The 26,007-nt window shown below is 37.1% G+C and overlaps 2 protein-coding genes across 2 annotated transcripts in view; both read right to left on the bottom strand.

The window, feature by feature from the left end:
- Window positions 1–223: 223 nt before the first annotated feature.
- Window positions 224–4,964, bottom strand: LOC112460764. Its single transcript, XM_025025599.1, has 2 exons — window positions 4,933–4,964; window positions 224–1,842 (listed from the first exon to the last, which is right to left on the bottom strand). Exon 2 carries the CDS (start codon window positions 1,834–1,836, stop codon window positions 292–294), a length of 1,545 nt encoding a protein of 514 aa, XP_024881367.1. The 5' UTR covers window positions 1,837–1,842; window positions 4,933–4,964; the 3' UTR covers window positions 224–291.
- A 3,217-nt stretch (window positions 4,965–8,181) lies between these two features.
- LOC112460765 overlaps window positions 8,182–26,007 on the bottom strand; it is a 136,193-nt gene continuing 118,367 nt past the window's right edge. Inside the window, exons 8-12 of the mRNA XM_025025600.1 lie at window positions 14,341–14,498; window positions 13,906–14,040; window positions 12,895–13,085; window positions 10,637–10,858; window positions 8,182–9,815 (exon numbers count right to left, since the gene is read on the bottom strand). Of these exons, the coding sequence (XP_024881368.1) occupies window positions 9,720–9,815; window positions 10,637–10,858; window positions 12,895–13,085; window positions 13,906–14,040; window positions 14,341–14,498 (802 nt within the window). The 3' untranslated portion in view covers window positions 8,182–9,719. The remainder of the gene's footprint in view (window positions 9,816–10,636; window positions 10,859–12,894; window positions 13,086–13,905; window positions 14,041–14,340; window positions 14,499–26,007) is intronic.

Raw genomic sequence — 26,007 nt, 5'->3', positions numbered from 1 at the left:
AAACTTATCGCAGTAGTAAAATTAAATTTTATCGACTCTTTTTAAACTTTTTAAATATAATTATTTCTTTTTCTTTTGAATTATCATATATTTCTAAATTACATATTTTAGTATCCAAATCATGTATTTATTTCCATGTATTCATTGTTTGAATGTCATCTAAATATTACATTCCCAAAATTGCATTTGCAAACTTATGATTTCGATAACATTGCTTCTATTGTTGTTTGTCGAGAAGTAAATCTAGAATTAATTTTTTTTTTAATGCAAATGGATGTAATCTTCAACGCGTTAATTGTCGCTTTGGAGCTCGCTGGATCCTGTCGCGTCCGGCGCTTTCTGCAGCTGGGCACTTTGGAATCTCTCGTAGCCGATGCTCGACTCGCCGAAGATCTTACGACCGGGGATCCTCTCGTCGTCCTTGATGCTGACCTCCGTGCCGATTTGCACCGGCCAGGGCAGCTTGCCCGACTCGTCCCTAATCGCTATGAGATTGCTTACTTTCCGCTCGTTATTCGCGCCTCCGAATCTGTCGTTCCTCAAGTCCTCCTTGGTTGACACTCTGACGCGTCGTGAATCGTCTTCGGGATATTCATACGGACGTTCGTAATAGCTCGCTCTCTTCATGTAGGGATCGTAACCGCTATACGATTGTCTGTACCGATACTTACCGGGATCGACGTTGCCGGGCACGCGTTTGTAGGCGCCGTCCCGCGTGACCGGTGCTCTGGTCGCGCCCGCGTCGTACCGCGGATAGTTCCTCAGGTCCACCGGTTTCCTCACGATTTCCGGCAGGGTAGCGTAGTAGATGATCCGTCGGGGTTTCGGCGCGGGGGGTCGGTTCCTGTAGAAATCAAGATCATCCTCTCGGTAACGATCGTAACGATCGTAGTACTGTTCGCTCGGCGACCGCGTGTAATAATCCCTCTCCGTCCTGTAGCGATCGGGATATTGGTAGCTGTATCCACGGCGATACGATGGATACTCGTAATCTCTCTCGCGTATCGCGTTCCTGTACCAGGACATCTGATCGTAGTCGTCGTAGTTCTTGGTGATCGGCATGTCCCTGGACTCGCGATAGTCCGGGTAGCGTCGATGATGCTGGCCCGTCACGAAGTCCGCCCGGGGTGCCTGATGCCTACGGTATATGCTGGACAGAGCCGCGGCCTCCTCCTCCTCCTGTTGCTGCTGGATCACCTGATCTAAGGGGATACGATGACGGAACTCCACCGAGATCGGCTGCGCCGCGGTCGACCATGTCTCGGGAGAGCTCACACGAGCCTCGCGCACGTTCTTCGTCGTCGAGATCTTCTCCATACTCGTCTCGTTCTCCGCTTGCCTACGAATACGCTGTACGATCCCTCTCGTGGCTTGCTCGTTGTTGTCATCGTCTCCCTTGTCCGCGTGTAGAATTCTCATCATGAGTGTCTTCTGGAAAATTCTTTGTATAGGTACGGCGTCGCCTTTGACGACATCGTCCTCAACCTCGCCATTGTCGTACGGTGAGTCCTCTAGAAGTTTTCGGAACTGCTCGAGGTTCTTATTCTCGCGAAGAATTTCCTCGGCTGCTTCCGGAAGGATGTTCGGCTCCACGAAACCCGGCGTAGTGAGTTCCGGATGCTTCTGAACATTTCGAGCTTCGTCGAACGAAGCCAGACGACCTACTCCGCTTACGGTGCGAACCTCGAACGCCGAGGAGTCCGATCGTGATCGAAACGGATGATCCGTGTAGACTGATTTCACATGTGGCGTAACTTGCCAAGCTTCGCCGATGCCAGCTGCATTGATTTCGGCCAGCAGGAAGATCAATGGAAACATCGCCGACAGATACGGCATTGTAGTCTAAACATCAAAGATCATTAATACGTGTATCTTATTCGTGAAAATATTGCGGTATAGATTAAAATAAAAAAGCATTCCTTTTTTTATAACATTTTGTTATATAAAATTAGGATATAATATGATAAAGTAATATTTATGATATAAAAATTGATAAATAATCAATTAGTTATATATATATTTTTATTAATTATGTTATATAAAATGTACAATTTATATAAAAGCAAAGTATTTAAAAATATAAGATTTCTCTTCTGTTGAATTTTGATTGTATTAAATTACATGTTAAAATATTCTTAATTATAATAATTATTTTATAAAATACAAAACGAACAATGTTTTCGAATAACGATATATCGTAATTTCCATTATAATATTAATGTATTTCAGGACAGTAAAAACTTTATTATAATTTTTAATAGAATATATCGTTCACTCGTTATTGGTACTCCAAGATAACGAATCTTTTACCGCGAGGTATTATAAAATCCTCAATTTTTTCATACACATTCTTGGCCCGAATATTATAGATACTTTTTTTATTCTTATACTGTATCACGAAATGGCGTAGATTTATTTATTTGCAATACAAAGTGCCGAAACTAAATCAGCACAAACTGAAAATAAAATAAGTTAATATAGAGTGCTAATTAGTAGGACGTTCGACCGATTTAATACAGATTTAGATCAGATTGGACTTTCATACGTTCCTTTTCTATAAAATGAAGCCGACATTCGCGCGTATCGGTCTGATTGTTAGCATCCACTTCGAACCGTGAATGTCACCGGCAACTTTCCACCGATCCAACGCTTTGGATCTAATAAAAAAAAAGGGCCGGCAGTACACATTCAATGACCGTTCCGTCCGGTCGTCGCACGGTCAAAGATCGCATCGAATCGTCCTCCAATGTAGACACGGCCGATTCTCCATGACAAATATAATTTCCCAGGCCGTTTCCGCGGCATTATACCGAGTTCCGGCCGACTCGCATAGATCCGCCCGGACGATTGTTCGCCCGAGCACGCTTACCATGGCTCGAAATCGCGTCAGATTTCCGTCGACGAAAGTTCAATGCTTCACGCTGTCGTGTTCGAAATTACGACAACAAAAGAATTTGTACGCGTGGCGTTCCAGATGTAATTATCCCCTTTCAATGTTTTACCTTTACTATATTTTATTTTGTAATTTTTTCTCATTTTTTGCCTTTTTTTAAATAAGTTCTTCGTGTTTAAGTAATGTCTGATAGACAATTCGAGCTTGATTCGCGCGAATAATCTCGGAGATATCGACGCACGGGGTCTCAGACCTGTAGAAGAAGTAACGTGACTTCGCGATCGCGAATGAAGAACGCGCGGTGCTGTTTCACGGAACAGGATTTTATTGGCGTTGACAGTTTCCGGTTACGTGTCGAGTCATTCCGTCACTGTTATAGGCACGCTTAACGTTGCGAGCATTGGTAACAAACGACCGGCAATCGCGAGTCGTCGACTCGAGCAGGAGGTCGGTATCTTCAGCGATATAGCGGAACAAATCTCCAACGCAGAATGACGGATCTTGCGCCGTTACCGCCGCGCGGCGCGGCGTCGCACAGTTATGCCCGCGGTTTACAGTTAGACACAGACGAGACTGCCTCGCAATTAAGGATCTTCTTTTAATTGGTCACGCGACGAGCCAGGACACCGAATCGCGACGAAATTGGACGTTGATGTCCACCGCGGCGGAAATTGGAACGTGAAGAACGCGAAGCGCATAGCGGGAAACTCACTTTTTTAACGGTTTGGCTGATATGTTCAAGAAAGGAGAAACGGAGAAAGAAAGAGAAAGAGAGAGGGAGACACAGGAAGACAGATTTCAAATACTTATGAAATAAATTTGGAAACTTTGTGGCTCCATTCCATTAAATAATACATGTTGACGTATATACGTGTACATATATATTTTAGTTTTTAATATTTTTAATCTTATTATACTCTTTTTATCCAATACCATTTTGGAAAACGGAGTAAAGTCCAATACAAATATAAAAAAAGATATGATTTTAAAATATTTTAATTATATATAAATATGATATTAATATATTAATATGATTAAAAAATTGTATAAATAAAAATCAATTTTTGAATAATTTAAATTTAAATTTACTATAGAAATTTTTTTGTAATAAAATGCTTATTATAATGACAAGAATATTGCATTAGTTTTTAAATATTAAATAAAATAATTGGTTTTTTATATATAAAATGCAAAAATACCCAACTATTAACTATTTAATTGCAAAAATATTTGAGAAAAAAATATGTTATTGTTGGATTTAAATTTATAATAATGTTTCTATTTTTTTGCGAATTTATTCCCAATTATTCAATTAACATTAGCGTAAAAAGTAGATTTTGGTAGGACAGACGATACACGTAGTAATTATGAATTACTCCAAATTATAACTATATATCTCTGTTACACACACAAAGTATAAACAAGATATAATTACCGATTCGTGCTAAAATTCAAAACCTTCATATTAAGTGTAAATTTAATTCTTTAATTATTTTGCCAATATATAAATGCACGATAATTATTTTCTCTACATTGCAACGTGATTAAATATCTCGTCGCATTTTAATTTACTCAATTCTCGTATATATCATTTTAATTGGCTTATGCAGCTCCCTCTTTTGTTCAATATGCTACTGGACAATAATTTGGAATTCATTATGTTCATAAAAATTTATTACATTAAAGTTGTATCGTACTGTGTTAATAACACGATGCTATAATAGCATTTGAAAAATGTATAAATCCCTGTAATTGACGCATTGTGCATCGTAAAGTTGCAATTTTCGCAATTTTTCGTATAATAAGATCTTTTAATTTGACGGGAATGAATCGCTAAGTCACAGAGATCGCCGTGCAGTTTTTTTTTAATTTAAGTAAAGGAAAAAAAATTTTACGCCAACAAATTGAACGATGATAAAGTATCAACGCGGTGTTTATTGATATTTAGATAGCGCGAAGGGCAGAATACATTAATTCAAAAGCACGTACGCGAAAGGCCGAGAGGGAAATGTTAGTGTAAATTTCGATAAATAATGTACCTGTTATCCACCTGTGGGTCTCGCGGATGTCGTTGACTGTTCGGAGTGACTGTGATTACTACCGCACAGTAGTCCACAGGCGGTCGGTTTACCCGGGCTCCCATATCTGCATACCGTTCAGTTTGTCGCAGGTGAAACATGCCCACCCCTCTACCACGGAGTCAACTACCGTTCACAATTGCTCGTCGTCGTTTTTAACCGTAAGGCCTGTACCGAATGATAAACAGTCGCGCCGGTCAACGAAGCAGCGCAATAACCGAAAATGAAATAGAACGCGGACCGTTATTGCCAAAATACCTGAATTCTGAATTTATCGCCGAATGTTATAGACACGCAGATATGCATGTAGATACATGTAGATGATGCTAAATTGAGTTGGCAAGCATTGTAACTTTGGTTAATTTGGCGGCGTTTTTTCTATGAACATGTACCTGTGTATAAATTAATTTCTAAATTATTAATATTCAAATATAGTAGTAACAAAATCTTATTTTTAATTTATTTGTTCTTTATTAATTCTAGTAAAATTTTAAATATAATGTAATTATAGCTTAGTTAAAAATCACCTCATTGCAAAACTTTGTGAAACCGTTGCAATAAAGTTAAGCCTTTATTGAATTTGATCGGCTATAAGGTAATATCTCTTTATTGAGATTCTTTATACAGATAAATTGTATAAAACTGTGAATAAAGCTCTATATAAACATAAAAATCTGTTTATTGCGCTTTATAGTGTTTTATAAGTCTTTTTATTATTATCTTCATTCCGTTTCTCTACGAAGTGCTGTCATCTAGCGAAGCAGAGAAAGGAGAGAAAAGAATCGATATAAAGAATAAGTTAAGAAGACTGTAAGACAGTATTTCTTTTTTATACAGACATATAAAACTACGAATACAATTGTATAAAGATTTTTTATATTGTACGTTATAGTTACAGCATTCTCATTCTTGCGTTCCTTTATACACATTTCTCCGCGAAGTGTTGTCATCTAGCGGAGAGCGGAGCAGAGAATAAGGGAGAGAGGAGAAGTCGATAAAGAACAAGTCGGCAAAGTATCAGCGGGACGAAATCAACAAAAAAAAAAAGACGAGGCTAATTAAAATTGCAAGCACCGCGATTCCAAGAATTCCTAATAGAATTTTGTCTGAGAGAGTGGAAAATTCTAAACTCTTTAAAGTGAGAGGAACAGCGGGAGAATATAATTAGCTGAGAGGTGACGAGCGCGAGTCAAAACTCCAAGAATTGCGAAATTGCAATTCCAAAAGTTTCATTTATTATAGAAATTTTCCTTGGTGCTGTTTTCCAGCGCGAGTATAAGCGCTGCGCTCTCCAAAAAGGGGGCGGAATAACTTACCTGTTTCCATAACGCAGTCTCAGTCTTAATGATACAAGTTACAAACGTTGCAATACGGACGAATCATGTTTCTAAAGAGACATGGACAAAAGTAAGTCGGCCGTTGGTTTTTGGCCGCGTTTCTTGCGTGATAAGCGCTTCTCCATCTCTCGACGTCTTTCCCGTTTAATGGTTTACGCGATTTCGCAATACGTAACATTCAACCTACGCGACATCCGATATCTACTAGGAGGATATGTTGAATGTTTTGTGAATTCTCCATTATCGCTTAGGTACGCGCGAGGATAAACTCCGCCATATCGGACGGGCGTAAAAGCGCTTATTAAAGTGCTTCGCACTAGGAGGAAAATAGATACGGGAGTGACGTGAACCCCGTCAAATATCTTCCATAGATTATTTCGTAATATAATCTTCTTATTTTTATTATATATTAAAAAAAAAACTAAAATGTTGCTGATCGATGAAACTGTTAAGTCGGAGAAATTTTTAACACTTGCAGAATTCGAGTTCGATCATTAATTGAAGAAATAGCAAACTTGTTTACACGTAACGTCAAGGGGTCAGCAAGACGGTGAAAATCTTTGTAACGAGCCTCTTAGTACAGTTGAATAACCGCGGAAAGCGCCGTAATGCCTGGCGATGCTACGTTGTACCTCGTAGTAATTAGGCGCCGCTTGAAGGGATGAACGTGCCAAGAACCGCGAAATTCCTTGCCCTTTGGCATGTCGTTAAAAACTAGTTCTAATGAGAGACTGTTTGCTAATTACTTATTACAAGCTAAATAAACATTTCTACTCGTCATACGTTTCTATTAATTAATATCTAATTATTGAAATACCGCGTTAGTAAATACTAAATTAAAAAATAAACGTTCACGTACCAAATAAAGATTATCACGGTCAAAATTTGTAAGACGTCAATTTGTTAAATCACGTAAATATTATGTAAAGGGAGTGGAGGAAGGACAAGATTGAAAAGACGACTTAAAAGACGTAATATATTTTATTTAGACATTAATGATCCATAAAACATTGTTTATATATGGGGCTATAAACAAATAACTCTCGTCGCTACCATCTAGTCGTGTAATAAATATCTTGTTTTACAGAGAAAAAAACGCAGGAAGAGAAGCGCGTCAGGCCTCGATAAAAGCTTGACCGATTTTTTTTCCGGCTGTCGATATCTTTATTTTCTCGTGATTGCGTTTCATTTACGAATTGTGCAGGCTGTATCAAAAAATAATATTGTGACAAGTAACCCTTGAACGACACGATTAATTGGTTTCGGTTTCTTATTCGAGAGACTTAGGATTTATACAATTTTGAAGATTACATTCCATGCTATTGAAAACCGTACACTTCAGAGCCATATAAAATTGGGCATTTTAGTTCCAAAGGATTATTTAACAAACAAACAAAAAACTTATGAAAAATAAATAAAATTGTCACAATTTTTTATCGTGCTATTCCAGACTTCGTGCAATTCAAGTACTGTGTTATTCGAGGGTCATCTATATCTAGATTATTGGATTTTTGATATGCATAAATTACGGGAATTGTCAGTGGAAAGTCACAACAGTAAAACATTAGAGACAATAAATTGATTGAAAATGAAATATGTTACATTCTCCTGAAAAGAAGAGATAATTTACTTCACATTCGTATGCACATGTAACTGTTTTTTGATTCATACTCACGTTTATAAATCAAGAATTACATAAATATTAAATACAATTCAAAGTGAAAAGTTACATACAATAAAGTGCCAAAAAATTAGTAAATATATAGACTTCTAAATATATAATGGTAAATTTATATAAATTTGTGATTTTATGGCTACTTAAACTGCTACATTAAAATAATTATTTAAATTGTATAAATTATTTGTATATATATAGAATTGTATATATAGATAGATTTATACGGATTTATGTATTTATAAGTAAAGTCAATAAACATATAATATAGAATTGTAATAACATAGAATTTGTATAACAGCCGCCAACAAAGCCTCCTCTCTTCTCTCGCTTTCTCTATGCTACGTTTCCTTCTTAAAATAGATAACAATTATTTAAATCGTGTGTAGTATGATTGATTAAGAATCTCTAAATGAAAGTAAATCGGAACGGAGCAGGTAACAGCAGAGAAATGGACCTGCCGTTTTAATAATGATCGAAGTTTAAATTCGTATTATAATTCAGTTATTAATTCGCCATCGACATCACATTGTTTATCGGGAGATATGTTCTTTCATAAATAATTAAATCTTGACAATCTATATTTTTAATCTACACGCATGTGCGATCGCTATGGAAAGGAAGGTATAAGACGTTTCTTTATTTTCTTAACAAACAACTTTGCCAATATTCAAGGATTATTTATATCCGATATTAATAATGTTATAATATTTGTTGAAAAAATTAATTCTCGCTGGAAATAACTAATAAATAAATAATTTTTAGGATTTCTAGAGATATTAAATCCATTAATGATTCGTTTTGGCTAATATGTTGTCCACAAATATTCTTATCTTCAATATTTTTGCCACCAAGATGACAAAAGCACTTGATTTTATATAGTTGAATAATAATAAACTTATATTGTGTATACAATTTTCTAAATATAAAATTATCTGTGATTTACAATTGCGTTATGTGAATTTGAAATCTCGTGGTTGATAAATTTCAGACATTTAGAAGCGTTATTCAATAGTAACAAAACGATAATCAATAATACAATATTTATGAATCTGAAAATTTAAAACTTTAATAACTTAATGCCTTCAGGATGAATGATAATGTTTTAAAGCTCTCATGTAGATAGAAGCTGTGAATATTAAAAATATTAAATTTTTAATATAAAACGTTTTTCATGATATAAAAAACTAAAAATTTTAAAATTTATAAGTCACAAAATTCAGAATGATATAAGAAATTCAAATATCAGATCTAAAAATATTCTGGTATTTAAAAAGAATTCCATGCAATTTTAATAAATAAAATCTACAGTTTAATGAGTGGAACATGCACGTAAAAATTGAGAAATTCGCAATTTAATTAATATTTTTCCAAAAAATAATATATTCAATGCAAATAATTAAACTCAATCCGATTTCCTATAATATTTTGCTTCCATTTGGATTAGCTTTCAATTAAAGTTTGAAGTGAAATTGCAAGTGCGTAAAAAGTCCAGAATGATACTGATATTTTTTTTTCTTCTTTTGGGAAGATGACCGATATCCGATCAGCCGGCATAGACCACGGGATCTAACGATCCTGAATATAATTTGTTAGGCAATTAAGCTATATACAAACGGGTGCGTTATCCTTAAAGGAGATCGATATGTCTCGTTGGTTGGCCGGGGAAGACCGTTCCGATGAATATTCTCTTTTTATTTTTCCTTTTAATATTTTTTTTTCTCTTTTTCTCTCATTTATTCCTTCGCCGATAATGAACCGTTGGTCAAGGCCATCACCGTTCCAGAAGTTGTCCTCGAGTTCGTGTCAGAATTCAGCTCCAAGGACGAGTCCTGTAACAACAGAATTATGCAAAAATAATTTCAATAATGGCCTAGAGAATATCGATTTTGAAAACTGTGATTGAGTTTACATATTGCAAAAATTCAAGATTTCGACGACTGTAATTTATCCGTGGTCGTTAGCGGCAATCAGAACGGTACGATTTATCGCGCATGAAAAAAAAAAAAAAAAAAGATACCGCGACGCCGACATCACTGTCGCTGGCATTGTCGTAGTCGTCGTTGACGCCGACAACGTCGATTTATGACGCTCCTGTTAATATGCACCCAAGAAGAACGATTCTCTATCGTGGATGACTGCTTTTAACTGCTGCGTGGCGAGAGCGACGTCAGTCATTAGTGCCACTATGCTGGTTCTCTTACGATCTTTACGCTCTTTACGGTCCTTACGACACGTAGTGTAAGTCGGTATTTCTGTCATCGTGTCGCTCCCGACTGTGCGTCGTGACAGAGAATCGTACGCGTCTATCTTTTATCTCCCATTCCTTACTTCACAGATTTCTTACCTTTATTCATATTATAATAGAATAAAAAGAAAACCGAAAAGAGAGAAATAATACTAAGGCAGTACGATGCGACTTCGAAAACATATTAATTAGAAAATGTTCTTTCCAATTAATATACTTTTAAAATGTTTGCTTGCATAAGATATTATTTATTTATATAAAACTCTTTCGGCAATGGAACATTCAAAAGCTATTTTTTTCATCGCTTCAGCCATTATCAATAATTTTTTCATATTTATACATATATCATTCGTGTACTTAATGCTTGTTTTTCAGATGCAAAATAGAAGAGAACTGAAGACTTACAATGCTGAGAGTATGCATGATGCACGCCTGCGTGGTGTTCTCGACGTGGATCAATTCGTCGCAATCTTCGTGATCCAATCCGTTAACGTCAGATCGAATCTTGATCGGCGACAGAGCCGCTTCGTTGTCCGTTGACTTGCCACTGTCGGGGGACGGTATTAACTCGTGTCCATCAAGTTCCTCCTCCTCCACGCGCTCTTCGCAATCCGTAGCCTTGATTTCCTGTCATAGATTCCATATAGATCAATACCGTTACGCGAGATTATCGCGGACAGGGGAATTGATTAACGAAGGTACTCGCGTCGGAATCATTTATCCTTGCAAGAAGCTGTCTATGGTCACGAGTCATGACAGAAAATTGCAGCAACGTTATCATATTGTATTGCGGGTGTTCATTTATTAATAAGCGACATGTTGCGATTAACATTAGCGACTGTGTCTTCTGAAAAATTTCACATCCCGTTTCTTTCTCAATTCTAAAATTTAGCGCCTTATGCATATTTTAAATAGCAGCATTTATTAAAAAGACTTGATGCAATTGACAGAAGTATACATTTGGATCAGACATTGATTAATCATCAAATGCCACTACAATTTCGTACTTTCTCTATATTCTTTTCCAAACGGGCCAACTTTTTACCTCGATATAACACATTTTTCAATAACAATGTGCTACCGTTAATACGTGAAAAGACAAGAAAAACATCGTTAAATGAAAAATCCTTTATCCTGTTATTCCGTACAAAAAATGTATTTAGAGTAGATATTCCTAGGAACGAATATAGTTTCCGCGATATTTAACATCAAAAGTACAATTTTCGGTTTTGCTATCTGTCGATGGGAAAACTGTTAAGGGGAGAGATGGTGAGCGAGTGGCGGGAAAATGCCATCACCCGAGGGGGCGCGGAAAAATATTACTTCGTCATATGTTTCTCTGTCGATACGTCAACCCCAGAGTTAGCCTCGATGGAATCGACGTGTTTCGCGTCGGTCACTGGGGTTGCTTTTGCCGAGTGCAAGCGCGTACTCTCCCCTCGCCCCCCCTCCCTCGTCCACCTTTACTCCGGTTCTATACAACTTCGTGAAAATCGTGCACGTCAAGCATTGTCGAGAAGGCTGTCTGCATCGTCGTCCACGGATATATCTCGTGTCTCAGACGACGCGTATCGTCGCGATGCCTCTTTGTTGCCGCCTCGGATCTCTTCGCGACAACGCTCCGATAAATGTGACGGAAGACTACGTCTCTCGTTTTGCCAGAAACGAAAAGAGAGAAAGAGAGAGAGAGAGAGAAGGAGACGGCGCGTTGAAATGAACTGCGCGGCGAAACTGGTCTTTTTATATACGATTGAGTTTCGATACTGGTGACTTACTTATTGCATACAGATCGGCGTTATTTGAGCAAATCAAATCATAATTAAGGAAGTAGAGAATAATTCCGGGACACATTTTAGAAGCTGGACATCCTTTACTATCTAAAGTAAAGAATCCCGAAAACGCTGAAGTCTATTTATTATATTTGAGAGTTCACGAGAAATAGATAAGCTTAAAAATATATAGATATAAAATATCTCATGTGGAAAAAAAACTTTGGAGCATGGCTCACCAATGAGGGTTGCATTATCGATAACATAAGATCTCCAATATTACAGCGCAATTTAATCGTTGGCTGGTAATGAAACGCAAATTAATTAATGAAAGTGAGAGAATATTACTTATTTAAATGATCCGGCCGTCGCCAGGCTGGATAATTAGGTATATCTACGGGACGAGTCAAATATTTCTGTTAAACTCATATTTTAATTATTCGAAAAATACGTGCGCGACGATAAAACAATTCCGGATATTCGTTAATTAGTTGCTGACAAATATATTAAATATGAGAAAAAAAGAAACTTGTAAGTCAATATGTGTGTGTGTGTGTGTGTATGAACCGACTGAAACATATCACATTACATTATTAAATGTGTAATTGTTAAAGAACTCCACTATAATTACCAGGCAGAGTAATCTAATTACAAATAAAAAATAAAATAGACATTCAGCGATCAAAGTGTGAAATGTCTTTTACTTTGAATCACTTTGCCTCGAGGGTGGACTGCGAGCTCTCCTCTTAGCCGTTCGTTCCACCCTTCGCCCTTTTCGAGAGGCGGAAACTATTAATTCTTCAGTTCAGACTGCGCAATTTTGTAAAATATTGCTGCATGACGCCGGCGTAAATAATAAATCTCAGACAGGACGTAAGAGGAGTGAGAATTAACCTGGAAATCCTGCGGGGAAGGCGACGACTCTTTCGGCTGGTCAAGGCTGGGGCTCCGTGACGGGCTCGGCGCTCTTGTGCCCAGCTCGTAAATGTTGATCATGTGAGCTGCCTGGGCATGGACCATCAATTCCCAAGCACTTGGAAAGGATAACTTGCAGAGGACGCAGAGCAACGCCGCCGTCGAGTCTCCTGTTTGCGCGAGATTTTAATAAATAAACTAAAGAGACACAGTTGTGATGTCACACAGTGAGCCACAGTGAGAACAAAATAAGACAAAATTTAGAAACTGATTTCTCGAAACAATAACATGTGCGACAGATAAATGTTAGATTACTTAATGGATTTTTACGCAAATTTTGAAGCAAGTACATAATACATCTGTTAGTACATCTAAATTGTTTGCACGCATAGCAAAAATTATCTCTATATAAATTGAATTTGGGTCAAAACTCAAATCAATTTTTCATTAATTTTGTCTCATTTTGTCCTCTTTTGATTCAACAACATAATTCGAGCCGCCTTAAGGAAAATGGGACTTGTACAATATAACAAATTGATTTTTTTTAAATAGAAATGCAATATCTGAAATTATTTCATTTACAATAACGCAATACGACATAACACGCTCATTTAATACGTTAATTTTAACGGAACATGATGTACAGGATTTTATGCGGTGCTGATCTTGTTTGTGTAATTTAATTCGCCGTGCAAAAAGATAATAATTGACATAAATTTGTCATCAGTTAATACCACGTCAACCAATTAATACCAAATATAATGAATGTAAGTAATCTGTTTCAATTTAAATAAGATATAAGATTTTAATTGAACGGCACAACGACATTGCAAAAAAAAAGGATCGAGCCATTAATTATGATCGACGAGAATAACCGCCGATTAAAATGATGGGCGATGGGCAATTATTAATTCTGGATCTTCCCGGTGGGATTTGGAGCGCGTTTACGTACCGGAAGGAGGCGCCTCGAAGTTTATTTCGAGTACATACTTGGGGCGGCTCCGTTGAAGGTGTGACATTTACATGTGAACCGCAGCTTGCAGTAGTTCCGCTTGTGCTCCAACAGCTCCCCGAGTTCCGTGAACATCTCCCTGCAGTTGCCGCAGATCAGTATATCTGGATTGCCTACGACATACCTTCAATTAAACCCAGCCTTCATTGCACGACAAGGCTTTGGGACCGTGTTACGAGGAGGTAACTTATAAACTTGGAGAATATAAGCATAATAACAGTAACATAAATTAATCACAATTGAACTATGTACCTATGCATGATTTTTTTACGGAAAAAAAGATATATTGGGATAACTAAATTCGCACCAATTCGCCTTGCCAGATCCAAATATTTGATCTTGAAATAAAGAAGAGGAGGCAAAGTACATCGCGGATAATGAAAACGTTGTACCGTCTCGAACGCGACACTTACTGTACACTTTAAGTTGATTCAAGTCGGGTATCGTGCCGGTGTTTGCCATCGATTGTTGTTTCTGTAGCTTCGGATGCTGCGCTCGTGTCGGTGGCATCAAGCGCGGCCGCTTCAACGGCGGTGCTAAGCGCGGCGGAAACGCGGTCGACGCGTAGTAACTGCAAGCAGAAGGATGTTTTGCAAAATACATTAGTGTATATACATTACGTCAGATTTGCGTGCATCCACATACACACACATTCTCTCCCCCCCCCTCCTCCTCTCTCTTTCTTTCTCTCTCAATCTCTCAATCTCGCTTTACGGCGCTAGATGCCTTTTACCCCATTGTTACTCGCTCTTTTAGTCTTTATACTTTGAAATCTAATATTATATGTCTATATTACTATTCTTCTCTTTGATGTTTCACAATTAAATAACAGTCCATGATACTCTACATTGACAACGTCGCAAATGAACAACTGTATAAGCCGCTCTGCAAACGAGAGCATTTCCTTGAATACATTTGGGTACACGGTGGAATAAATGTGCGGCATTAAATGCATTTTACAGAATCGCGAGATCCCGGCAACGAGAACTTCTTTAAAAGACTTCCCTTTGTCGCCAGTATGTAACACGCCGCAACGGTGTTGCGTGTCATTTTTATTTCGTTATTTTATTTTTTTGTAGAAAAAACTGTAATTCCTCTCATAACACTTCGCTCTTCTCTCCCCTTCTTCCTACCTCTTAAACATTTTATTTGAACAAGAACAGTGTGAACAAATTGTAGTCTCTTGTAAACAACCAAATAAAAATTAATGTTCAACTATTGTCTCTTTGAAATAATTATATTATTAATAAATTATGGTATATATAATTATACAAAAGTTGTCCACAATGTTTTAACTAATTACCATTATCAAGCGAAGAATTTTGCCGGAGGCGTCAGCTTTAAGGGAGGCTAAAGCGATTGTTGCTTTAAAACTTCGAAGGTGGGAGCACGCGGTAAAATAAATTAGATTTGAATAATTCAGGATGTATCCGACAATGCGGTTCCCGCGCGAATTAAGATCGAATTACCTCGAGATTTTTCCTTCAGCGGTGTGTGACTTCGGCGAACCAATACAAAATGCATATCGTACAATAACGAGAGAAGAATCGATATCTCGCGCATAATAAAAATGCAAAAACGTCACGTTAATTACACCGTGTAATTGAAATCGTTTTCGGAAAAGTTTCGCGAATCGTTCCCACGCGAACGATCTTTCGAACAGCGCGATGATAATTATTCTATTACAATAATAGCGAGCCGCGTACGCTCGTAGTCCATTAGCCGCAATCGGTGAACGGTAACGAGGGGCACATGATATTCTTACTGCGACATGCAAATTGTGAATATCGAGGGTCATATCGCGGCGGATGAATTTCGCTCGAGCGAAGTTTCGCTTTACGGGAACACAATGCGGAATATACGCGTGCGATTTTACGATGTCAGAACTGCCGCTTGTCATAAATACCGCCGGAGATGCAAGCTTGCAAATTGCCTCCGTTTGCGCTCCTTTTTACTACGAGGCGCACACGTACTTTTGATTGGATTCACAATGCCCGAAATATATCGTTTTGAAAAATTCTCTCCCAAAAAAAAAAGGAATGCCGCCACGTTGCTTTTTTTCGAAATTGGACAAACCAGTTTTATGCAGAAATTTAGGACGATTTAATTTCGTTATCCCCGAGTATGCGATGATTAAAATCTATTGCATCAGTTTGTTCTCAGGTTATATTTTCCTTGTTGTCTTCTCTTTGCATTATACTTTGTTTTCTGCTCGTTTTAAATCATCATCAATCACGCGCCTTGATGTAGGTATATTTAACCGCTAAATATAAAATTGTCGATATGAGACTCATCGCTCACTCGATCTCGCGCATACGTGTCGCACGATTACACAATGTGCTTGTGAGATATTTCTCCCTTTAAATACTTGTATTAAAACACGATCCATAAAGTACGATCTGTCCGTTTTATATTTAAAAAATATCGAAACTGCTCGACGTAAGCGAAAAGTTAAATATAGAAGCATGAAGCTCACAGATCGTAAATAAATAAATGAGAAAAGAAAAGCGTACACATTTCTTTGAAAGATATTTTTATTGTTGAATTTCTTATTCGTTTATGTATTACAGGCGACTCGGCAGTGTCTCGACATTAAGTACATAATGAATAGGAATCGGAAGTTGCTTTCGCTGCGCGGTATTTGCTGAAATCAGATATACACCCCGCTATGTACGTATAAAGCAATTCAATCGTATCACAACAATGCGCAGAAAAGTAATCGATATATTTAGTTCTCCATTGTTATTGTTGTATCAGTTTCGTAGCCGATTTCAACGCCTCCCACGCAAACAACGGTAAAGTCTGAATCCTGACAATAAAAATATCATGTTACTGACATATGCCAATGCTCACGTCGTTGTTATCGGGCACTGCCGATTCCTATTCACTGGAAAATTTTAACGTTTGATTTTCCGGTGAATATCAAACGAAATGAAAATCTGAAAAAATTAAAAATGTCATTGGAAATCTGACAGCGCACTTTTGTGACATACTACAATATTTTATTATTTCGGCTTTATGCCGTATTATTTTATACATTTTATTCTGAGCTTTACGTTTTTATAACTTTGATGATTCATATTTCAGGTTTTAACGAATTAGATTTTGTAATATACTTTACAGGATTTTTTCCATTCTTTCTTGATGGATACAACATCAAGAATCCGTGAGGAACTTACAACAGTGTTATTTAAGGATTAAACCGGTAAAGAGGGTATAGGAGTGCGCGCGAATTCGTGCCTCCTTGGCATTGTTAAAAGTTCTTTTAAAACGAGTTTTGCTCTCTTCTTCGCAGTCGCGAATAATAGCAGAGGATCGCGACAGGCGAAAAGGGATGATCGGGCAAGGATGGGGAAAAAACTTACGAGACATCATCTTCGACGTTGTTCGAGGTTCTTCGCCAGGGTGTTTCGACAGTTTTAACACTTCCCGAAGTACCATCCAATTATCAGCCAAGTCAGCTGTTCTCTTACCAGTGGGTTACTCGACAATCTTTATAAGATAAGCTTCTCGCTTTTATAAATTAATATAAATTTCAAATATTGCGGGCATATTTAAATACACATTCGACCGATCAGAAATTAGACATTTTAAAAAAGGATTTTACTGAAGCTTCTTTCACTTGACGATACAATAATAACTTAACCTTATATTAATTTCAATTAGCATCTCTTTTCGCGCGGAGAATTTCAGAAGCCTTAAATAATTTTCTCGCGGTCTTCCAAATCGGATAAATGTCGAGTCGATTGACAATAAATCTGGGTCATTCTCGCGTACGTAATATAAGTTCAGTTGCATCAACGTTACGATACCAGACATCTGTCTATTTTGAGTATAAGTAAGGCTTCTAATTGCCGTAATAGACGCAAGTAGGTTAGTATCGAACACGAATTGTTCTTATTCTCGCGTAAGTAATTTCTACCATCTCGAATTTCTTAACACGACGGAATAATGTAACCGTATAATTTAATTTATCACAGCTCGAATCGTAAAGCCAGATCCCGTGAATTCAAACCTCGCAAAAACCTCGGAAACGGTATACGCGCGGAACATCCAATCTCGCTGTATATAATATTCCATGTTATTTTAGATTCCATACTGTTTAATCGAGCGGCGCTCAATCTCGGTCCGGGGGACGACGCGACGTGCCCGCCGAAAAACGACGCCGACGCCCGGCCGTCCACGTCGTCGCGTCTCCACTTTATACGGCGGCGGCTCTCGGATATGCATGTATTCAGATTAGACAACGCGGAGGGAAAATTTGTCGGATAAATTCAGCCGGGGGTAGTTGGCCGGGGGCCGGACTCGCGCGCGCGCGCGCGCGCGCGCTCCCTCTAACCCACTGGATTTCATTAAAATTCATTCGGCGCGGCAAGCTGTCACACGCGCCACGGATGTACAGACGGACGAGCGAGCTAATAGGCTTACCGTGTTACTACAAAAGGCGCCGAGCCCCTTCTCCCACTCTCGAGCGGATTGTGCGCCGTGGCCATATAAATTAAATATAAATAATGTACACCATATGTAAATCGAATTAGATGACGCGTGTCAGCTCGCGGTCACAAACGCCCTACACGTGTACATCCGCCGGAAACGTAAACGATCCTTAAAACCGAGTATTACGTATTACCGTCGCGCGGAGTCTAAGGAAATTAGTATAACTTGAGCGAGAGTCGAAGGAGCAAAGCGTTAGGATTGCTGATAAATCGAGGTTCCGAAAGATCGTTGATGCAATAAAGCAGCAGCATCGCCGCTGCGCATTGTTTCTCATTCTTCATCTTCCCCCCGATCTAACGTCGATGAATCATGCATTTTTTTATCGGAATGCGTCAAGACATCGTCACAAGGTACGCTCGCGGCGCGGACAAAACCAGCCGGCCATATTTTACTATCGCAAGTATCACGATTTCCGCTCATCCCCTCGAAGCCATAAATAATATTTCTGTCGGTGGCCAGGTCGGCGTTTTCCCGCAATTATTGCGTCTCTCATAACCGACGTCATAATTCTATACCATAACGAGGCCATTCGTAACTCTCCAATCCCACCCCTCCTCCCCGCGCCCGCTATCCACTCTTCCACTTCATTCTGACATTTTTTTACCCGCGTGCGACCTTTTTTACGAGTGACGGGCAACTAATGGCAGCGTTGCAACAAATACGTGGCGAAGCGATAAATAAATGTAATAGCGGCGGAATGATAACGACAATAATGACAAACGCATTGTAAAATCGTCCAAGAATCGTCTCGTTTGTTATATTTGTAAAAGGTTGCATTTTGCAAGTGACATTTCGCGATTATATTTGAACGATGTTCCGGTCCAGTTTGCGACGGATCAAAATACCCGCGAAGAATTTGAAGAATTAATGATCTTATTAAGACAGTAGGATACACGTGAAATAGCGTCTCTCATGACGATCCATTTTAATTTCCGCGTTTGCCGTTAAATTTCATTTAAAAGAACGAACACATTTTCCAATCTAAATTTAAACTCAGCCGAGAAAATCCGAGCAAAACGAAGAATTCCGGCAGGACGGACAACGGTGACGTTTCGAAGACGAGCCTAAAGAAGGTCGGGCCAATAAATCGGCGGATTTTCATCACGGGGGCTAACCCTCGGACGAACGGCGGCCAACGAGCGCTGTGATTGACACCTCTGACAATTATTTGTTTTCCACAAATCACGCGGTGGCGGCGCGACGCCGTGTTCTTCCACCTTTTCTTCCTCGCCGTCGTCCGCGCTTCTCTTTTTCTCTTTTAAAATTTCCCCGTGATTCGTATCTTACGGATTCTCCACTCGTCACGTCTCCGTTTCCGTTTTTGTAAGCTACGTCTTCTCTATTAGTGGAAATATCTATGTTTGAATTAATAATTGCATTGCAAATGCAAACTTAGTCAACTGACAACTTGCGAACTGTGCTAATTAAATTTGTACATTCTGAACATTATCGTGTAATATTTTATAGCAACTTCACGTCACTCTAATTCGAGATAAAAAATGTTTCATTTATTAGTAAACGTTAGAAACAAACTAAATATAAAACGTTCTAAAAGTAAATGTAGCAACAAATCGATTAACATCAAATTTTCATGTCTTTTCCTACATCTTGAAAACTTTATATTCCAGAACGCGAATTGAAGTTATCTCATTATTATAAAATAACGTTATTTATACGTTTCAATATATAATTATATTCTCTCAACTTTGATTCCTCCTTATTTCCTCCTTGCATTTTCCTCCGGTCGATTCACTTACGATTACTACTTGGCTCTTGACAAATAACTGAATACTTTCTAATATCTCATGCAAACATCATATCTAAATGTCCTCGATTTTTGTAAATAATATTTAAATATTTAAACTGTAAAAGACTTAAAAGACTTGAAGCAAATAAATTAAGTTACCTACTCTCATGATGGTGAAATTTGCGACAAATGATATATGTGAATAAGATGTAAAAGTTATTAACTCTTAAATGGCAAGGCGGTTTTTCAGAACATATTTAATCAATGTACAAAATGGGTGAAAAAAGTAAATAATAACATAAAACTTTTTCCTCTGTTTCTTTATATGAAAAAAAATATACAATAAAATTTATTAACTGACTTTAAATAATTGCAGTAAAACAAAAAACTGTAAAATAGACGATGCCGTGCGGTCGCACTTGACCCCAACGTTACCATTAGAGAGTTAATATAAAGTAGTAGAGATGAATAAGGGATGATTTAAGGGAAACGTGTATACGCGCGCGTGTAATTCCGATACATATCTGTACGCATAGAAGCAATGTTGTCACGATCGATTTTGCATTACATCCTCTTCTTCCGCCCACCGCATTTCATCGTGCGAATATTAATGCCGCAATTAATTTCGCTTAAATCGCGATGGAATATTTCGGATTTTTCATGAAAGCCAAATTATGCGCACTGACCAACAATGGCGCCACAGCACTGACCCCTCTCCTCCTTCCCTATCCCACCCCTATCCCTCCCCTTCTCTCTTTCCACTCTTTTTGCCCGGGTGCCATTAATTCGGTACGATGTTTCGATTAAATTGCAGTCTAAGCGCGAAGAAGTGAAAAGCGTTTTGTGCGTTTGACGCGCCGCCAATTACGCGAGACGTCAAAATAATGAAGGTGGATCGCGTTTTCCACGATTGCCAGCTGCCAATTATAGCTTTTCGCGGTCGTGTTTGTCACCCTTTTCCGCGCCGATATTAATAAATCATCATTGAAATTGTTGTTGCATTGTCGCCCGATGACCGAGGGCGAGAGCGGATTTTGACGTTGAAATTTTCACTAAATTACCGATTGTGTGCGCGTGATGCGTACGACGCAATCACATAATAGAATTATCAAATGTCAAATCTGCAAGAAAATTAATTTAATTAATTATATTAATCAATGTGTAAGGTGGATTTAAAAATTTTTCAAAATCTCAATATTGTGGTAAACCTTTTTGTCCCAAAGACAAATTAATGTATCTCCATAGAATCCAATTTTTGTACCCATTGCAAAAGATTAAGCATTATTGCAATTGCCCTTTACTTTAGTATACGGAAAACGTTTTAACCGATAAAAGGTTTATACTTAACAAAATAAATATAAAGAGATTATTTTCAAACATATATTTTTTATTCGATTGTTATTTGTTTTCATATATCTGCATTTGAAATGTATATTATAAAATGTACAAAATGTTCAACAGTCTCTTTCTCAATTAACGTGCGGAAGTAAATAACATAAAAATAACTGAATGTTTTTCATACAACACCGTAAAGCTTTCCAAACTTTAATCGGTTATGGGATGTTTCCAAACATAACGAACGCTGTATTTGTGCGATTGATTGCATGAAAGCGGACAAAAGGATGAGGGAAAAGTTTTGGAAGCGTGAAGGCGGCCGTTTACTTTCACGAGGAAAACTTTCAGCGTTTAAATTCAGCTGCGGTTTCTAGAAACGATTAAAGACATCGATCGTAAATTATCTTGGTGGTCATTAACACTCGAAGTGCCATTTCACGGGTGATAAAGCGTTAAATTTAGAATAATTAAGAGTTCGTAATAACGACGATAACGTCGCAATAATACGCAGGACAGCTCGGTATAAAAAAAATTAAGTTCTTTCAAGAAATGTTTCAAATTAGGACACACTTTTCCAAGACATACGTCAGTCAGAAAGCACTTATACGGGCGTAAAAAATTCACAATCGTCTTCCTCTTAATTCTGACATGTCTTTTCAAGTATAGTATATGTTATAAAAAATACATAGTTTTAAATATCTATCTTTACAAATGTTTACGTTGAGGCTGTTTTGCGTACTAATTGCAAAAATTTGTTATTACTACTTAATAACATATATTAAAAATTACACGGTGACCTCGCGGCGTGAATAAAGATCAAAGCGCATATGAAATTCATTGCGTATCTATAGCTGCAGATATATATTTGCATAAATCGGCATGGTTTGCGAAAACAAGTTAAATATAGAAGCACATAGCTAGTTTTCAGCTTTTGCAGAGTCGAATGTCGAATACATTTTACATTTTTCAAAGAGACGATGCCGTGTAACTTCACCGTTGTAACTTGATTGGTCGCAGCGTCGATTTCAAAGTTGATAATTGACTCGCTCGCGAAAAAGCACGGGTGACCAAGCTGGTATTTATTTGGATTCAGCGTTTTTAAATGTTTTCGATGCCGGCAAATGAATCGGATAACAATGTTAAACAAGTATATTAGAAGGAATAAATACAAAATTCGTAAAAAAATAACACAAAAATAAACTAATTTTTTTTCTTTTTATTATTATTATTATTATTATTTATTATTATTATTAAAGATATTTACTTATAAAGAGTATAAGTATACTTAAGTATCTTTAAAGTGGTATTTTTCTTCATATTAAAGATTATCTTCAACCTTTCGTATCACTTAAAATGCTTGAAGTTTAATCGTGAATTTTTTTGCGCTAATCCTTATTGTAAAATCGCCCATAAAAACCATGATTATAACGAGTCTGTAATTATTTTATAATGACGATACTCTCATTTCTCTATGGCGTAGAATTAATTTCACGTGGCACTAACGGTTAATTTGACGCGGATAGGACGTGCATTAAGCGATGCACAATCCATGGCACTTAATGTACATTGATGGGGATCGAGCGTTTAGGCCGACGCGACGCCGACGCCGACATTCCGACATCGAGGGTCAAGGGACGTATCGATGGTACGCGATTAGACCCTCGAAGTCGCGAAGGTGTCTTGAGAGACATTCGTCCCTAAATTAATCCCCCTCATTTGATATACAACATCGGGCATCCCGATCGGGCATCAAAAGCTAAATTAAATGTGACATAACATGGTTTATCGCGATAAATGAATAAAAAGAAAAAAATGACTGACACAACAAATAAATAGTTCGCAGTAAATAAGGGATCCCTCATAAATAAGTGCTTCCATATGATAAGTTTAGAAGAAAAGCAAAAGTTAGATATTATTACGAGCGTCGCATTTGTCAGAATATTGAATAATACATCAAGTTTCTCGTTGCCTTGTTTACGCATTTTGTGCACTACTGTTCGCTATTCTACTGTTCGCATCCATGTAATAAGGCACAATACGTCGTTGTATCTACTCTTAAAAAGGGCACATAAAATCGAATCGAATTGCAGACCTGTCCCTTTTCTACGATGCATTGGTGTTCTCTTTGTACTCTACGATACTTCGTATCGTAAGAAACTATCAACGGGAAAATCGCGAATTTTAACATCTCGAATGATGAGAATAACGTAAGGATATACTTTTACTAGTTATTCATTTTTAAGGAACGAAGAAGTGACAACGCTTGTTTCAACTTATTTTAAATTTTCTTAACATATTTTATTTCTCTATCTGTAACCATTTTTTGAATTCTTGACTTTTTATTTTTCCTATTCTTAAACTTTTTCCTATATACCCAATCTTCTCTATTTTTCACTTTCTTATTTATCTTGGTTCTCAGTTTGCTTCCTTTATCTTTTAACTTCTCTGTTTTTTTCATTCTTTTTGTCGCAATAATTTCTGTCGCACAATAAAATATCAAATGTGCAAGTAAATCGATCTCATCAATGACGTTTCGATAATAGTAAGTTCTATTTTGAGCTTTGAACATGTGTGGATATGTGTGAGTGTGCGCGCGCGTGTCTCTTTGTATTCCATTCACAATAGACGCTTTAAATTGTAACGATTTATAGTCTAACTGTATAAGCTAAGAAATAAAATCAATTGGAAAGTGAAAAATCAATAAATTGAATTGTAAAAATTATAATACCAAAATAAAAGGAACAATATAATATCTATTATAAGTAAATATTGTTTAATTTACTGTTGAAAACTTTGAGTAATTAAAAACATAATATATATAATGTATAATATATAATATATATGTATTATGAATGTAATAAAAATGTGTGAGTGATATAATCTTTTTTATATATGCATATTATAAAAGATATCTCTTAAAACTTGAATTATGAAAACAATGGCATAACGTGCGCGTTGTTGTGTTGTGCATAAATAAATTCGATGCCAATCTTGAAACTATAACATTGTTATCATAAAGAATGATTCAACAAACTCTATGTAATCTCAAAAAGCTATGAATAATTTTTATTTATAATAATTCAATGCATATTCCACGCTAAGAACTTGTGTCACGAGAAAAAATAATGTTTTTAATTAATACTTTCACAGAAATAACATACACTCGTTATTTCGCAATGAAAGAATTTCTTTCGTCAAAGGAATATCGGAAGTTAATCCCCAAGCTTCTTAATGATTTGACTTTAAAGACAAACTTTTGTAATTTACAGTGCAATTAAAAACCGCTCAATATTTATGAATATTACGAAGTATGCATATTATTTATATAGGTGTCCTTTGATATCCATATAATAGCCATATTCAACAGTTTTCATTTAAGTTACAAAAGTTTAATGTGTGAAGCTATAAGCGATCCATTTTATTCATTCTAAATTCTAATACATTTGTACACGTACACAATATACACGTATAAATGTATATTTCCATATTAAAGTTACACGCAATATGTGTAATGTGGTACATCGCAAAAACGAGATTGCTGGAAATTTAGCGACAGAACAATTGTATATGCACTTCTCGCTTATCATCAGTTTAACAAGACCGTTGTAAGACATAAATAACCTCCCGTCTGCATCTTATCGCCGAAATCGATCACGAGTTGTACGTGCAATTATTGCTCGGCGCAAAACCGCGTAGGTATAACGGCGTTCTTGTTCTTCGCGCGATCCGCATCTACCGGGTGGCAACTAATTCCCGGCGAACCCGGCTAAGCCTTTCTCGCTGGTTCCCGCGTAATTAGAAGGGACAAACTCGGAGGTACGCGAGTCTTCCGCTAATTTGCATTGGTTTAACAGCCAGTTTCAGACTACTTGGCGTCGCGTTACATGGCTATCCTCTAATTTGGAAGAACGACAAACGAGAGTCGCAACCCTTTAACCCCGCCCTCTTTTTTCCACAGATTAATCATCTCGCGAAATGCGATTTTAATCGTTTTCACTTCTCGTAATCTCGCCATATATCATCTATTTTATATATTTTTTTTATTATTATATATATTATATTTTAATAAAAAGGTTTTATTATGCGAAAAAAATAGCTGTAGAAATATAAAATAATTGTATACAATGCGACTTGTTTGAAATTTAGACCTCTAACATTTATGTACCTCTCGTTTCCTGCGCACGTGAAAATGAAGATAGTTATTTCACGAATAATGGAATCAGAAGGACAGCAATATAGACATGTAAAATATAAACTTTAAATAAGTTAAATAATTTTATAGTGATGGACTTATGTTTTAGTTATACTGGATACATGTATTGAATCGACATGTATGTGATCAACGTGTACACTAATATTGTCACGATATATTGTCTATTGCTGTTTGTTAATAGGCAATTATAATGGTATCCCGTGCTGCTATCGTTTGATTACATACGACTAATAACGCTCGTATTTGTTAATAGTGGCGATATTATGTATATCTCGGTACTAACTGTTC

The sequence above is a fragment of the Temnothorax curvispinosus genome, unplaced genomic scaffold (genome assembly GCF_003070985.1).
Source record: "Temnothorax curvispinosus isolate PA1 unplaced genomic scaffold, ASM307098v1 QBEX01010801.1, whole genome shotgun sequence".
Classification (NCBI taxonomy): domain Eukaryota; kingdom Metazoa; phylum Arthropoda; class Insecta; order Hymenoptera; family Formicidae; genus Temnothorax; species Temnothorax curvispinosus.
This window is presented reverse-complemented; position numbering and strand designations above follow the sequence as displayed.

What these genes read in the sequence shown, in the direction of transcription:
- LOC112460764 (XM_025025599.1), bottom strand. Translation starts at nt 1,836, where the DNA reads ATGCCGTATCTGTCGGCGATGTTTCCATTGATCTTCCTGCTGGCCGAA.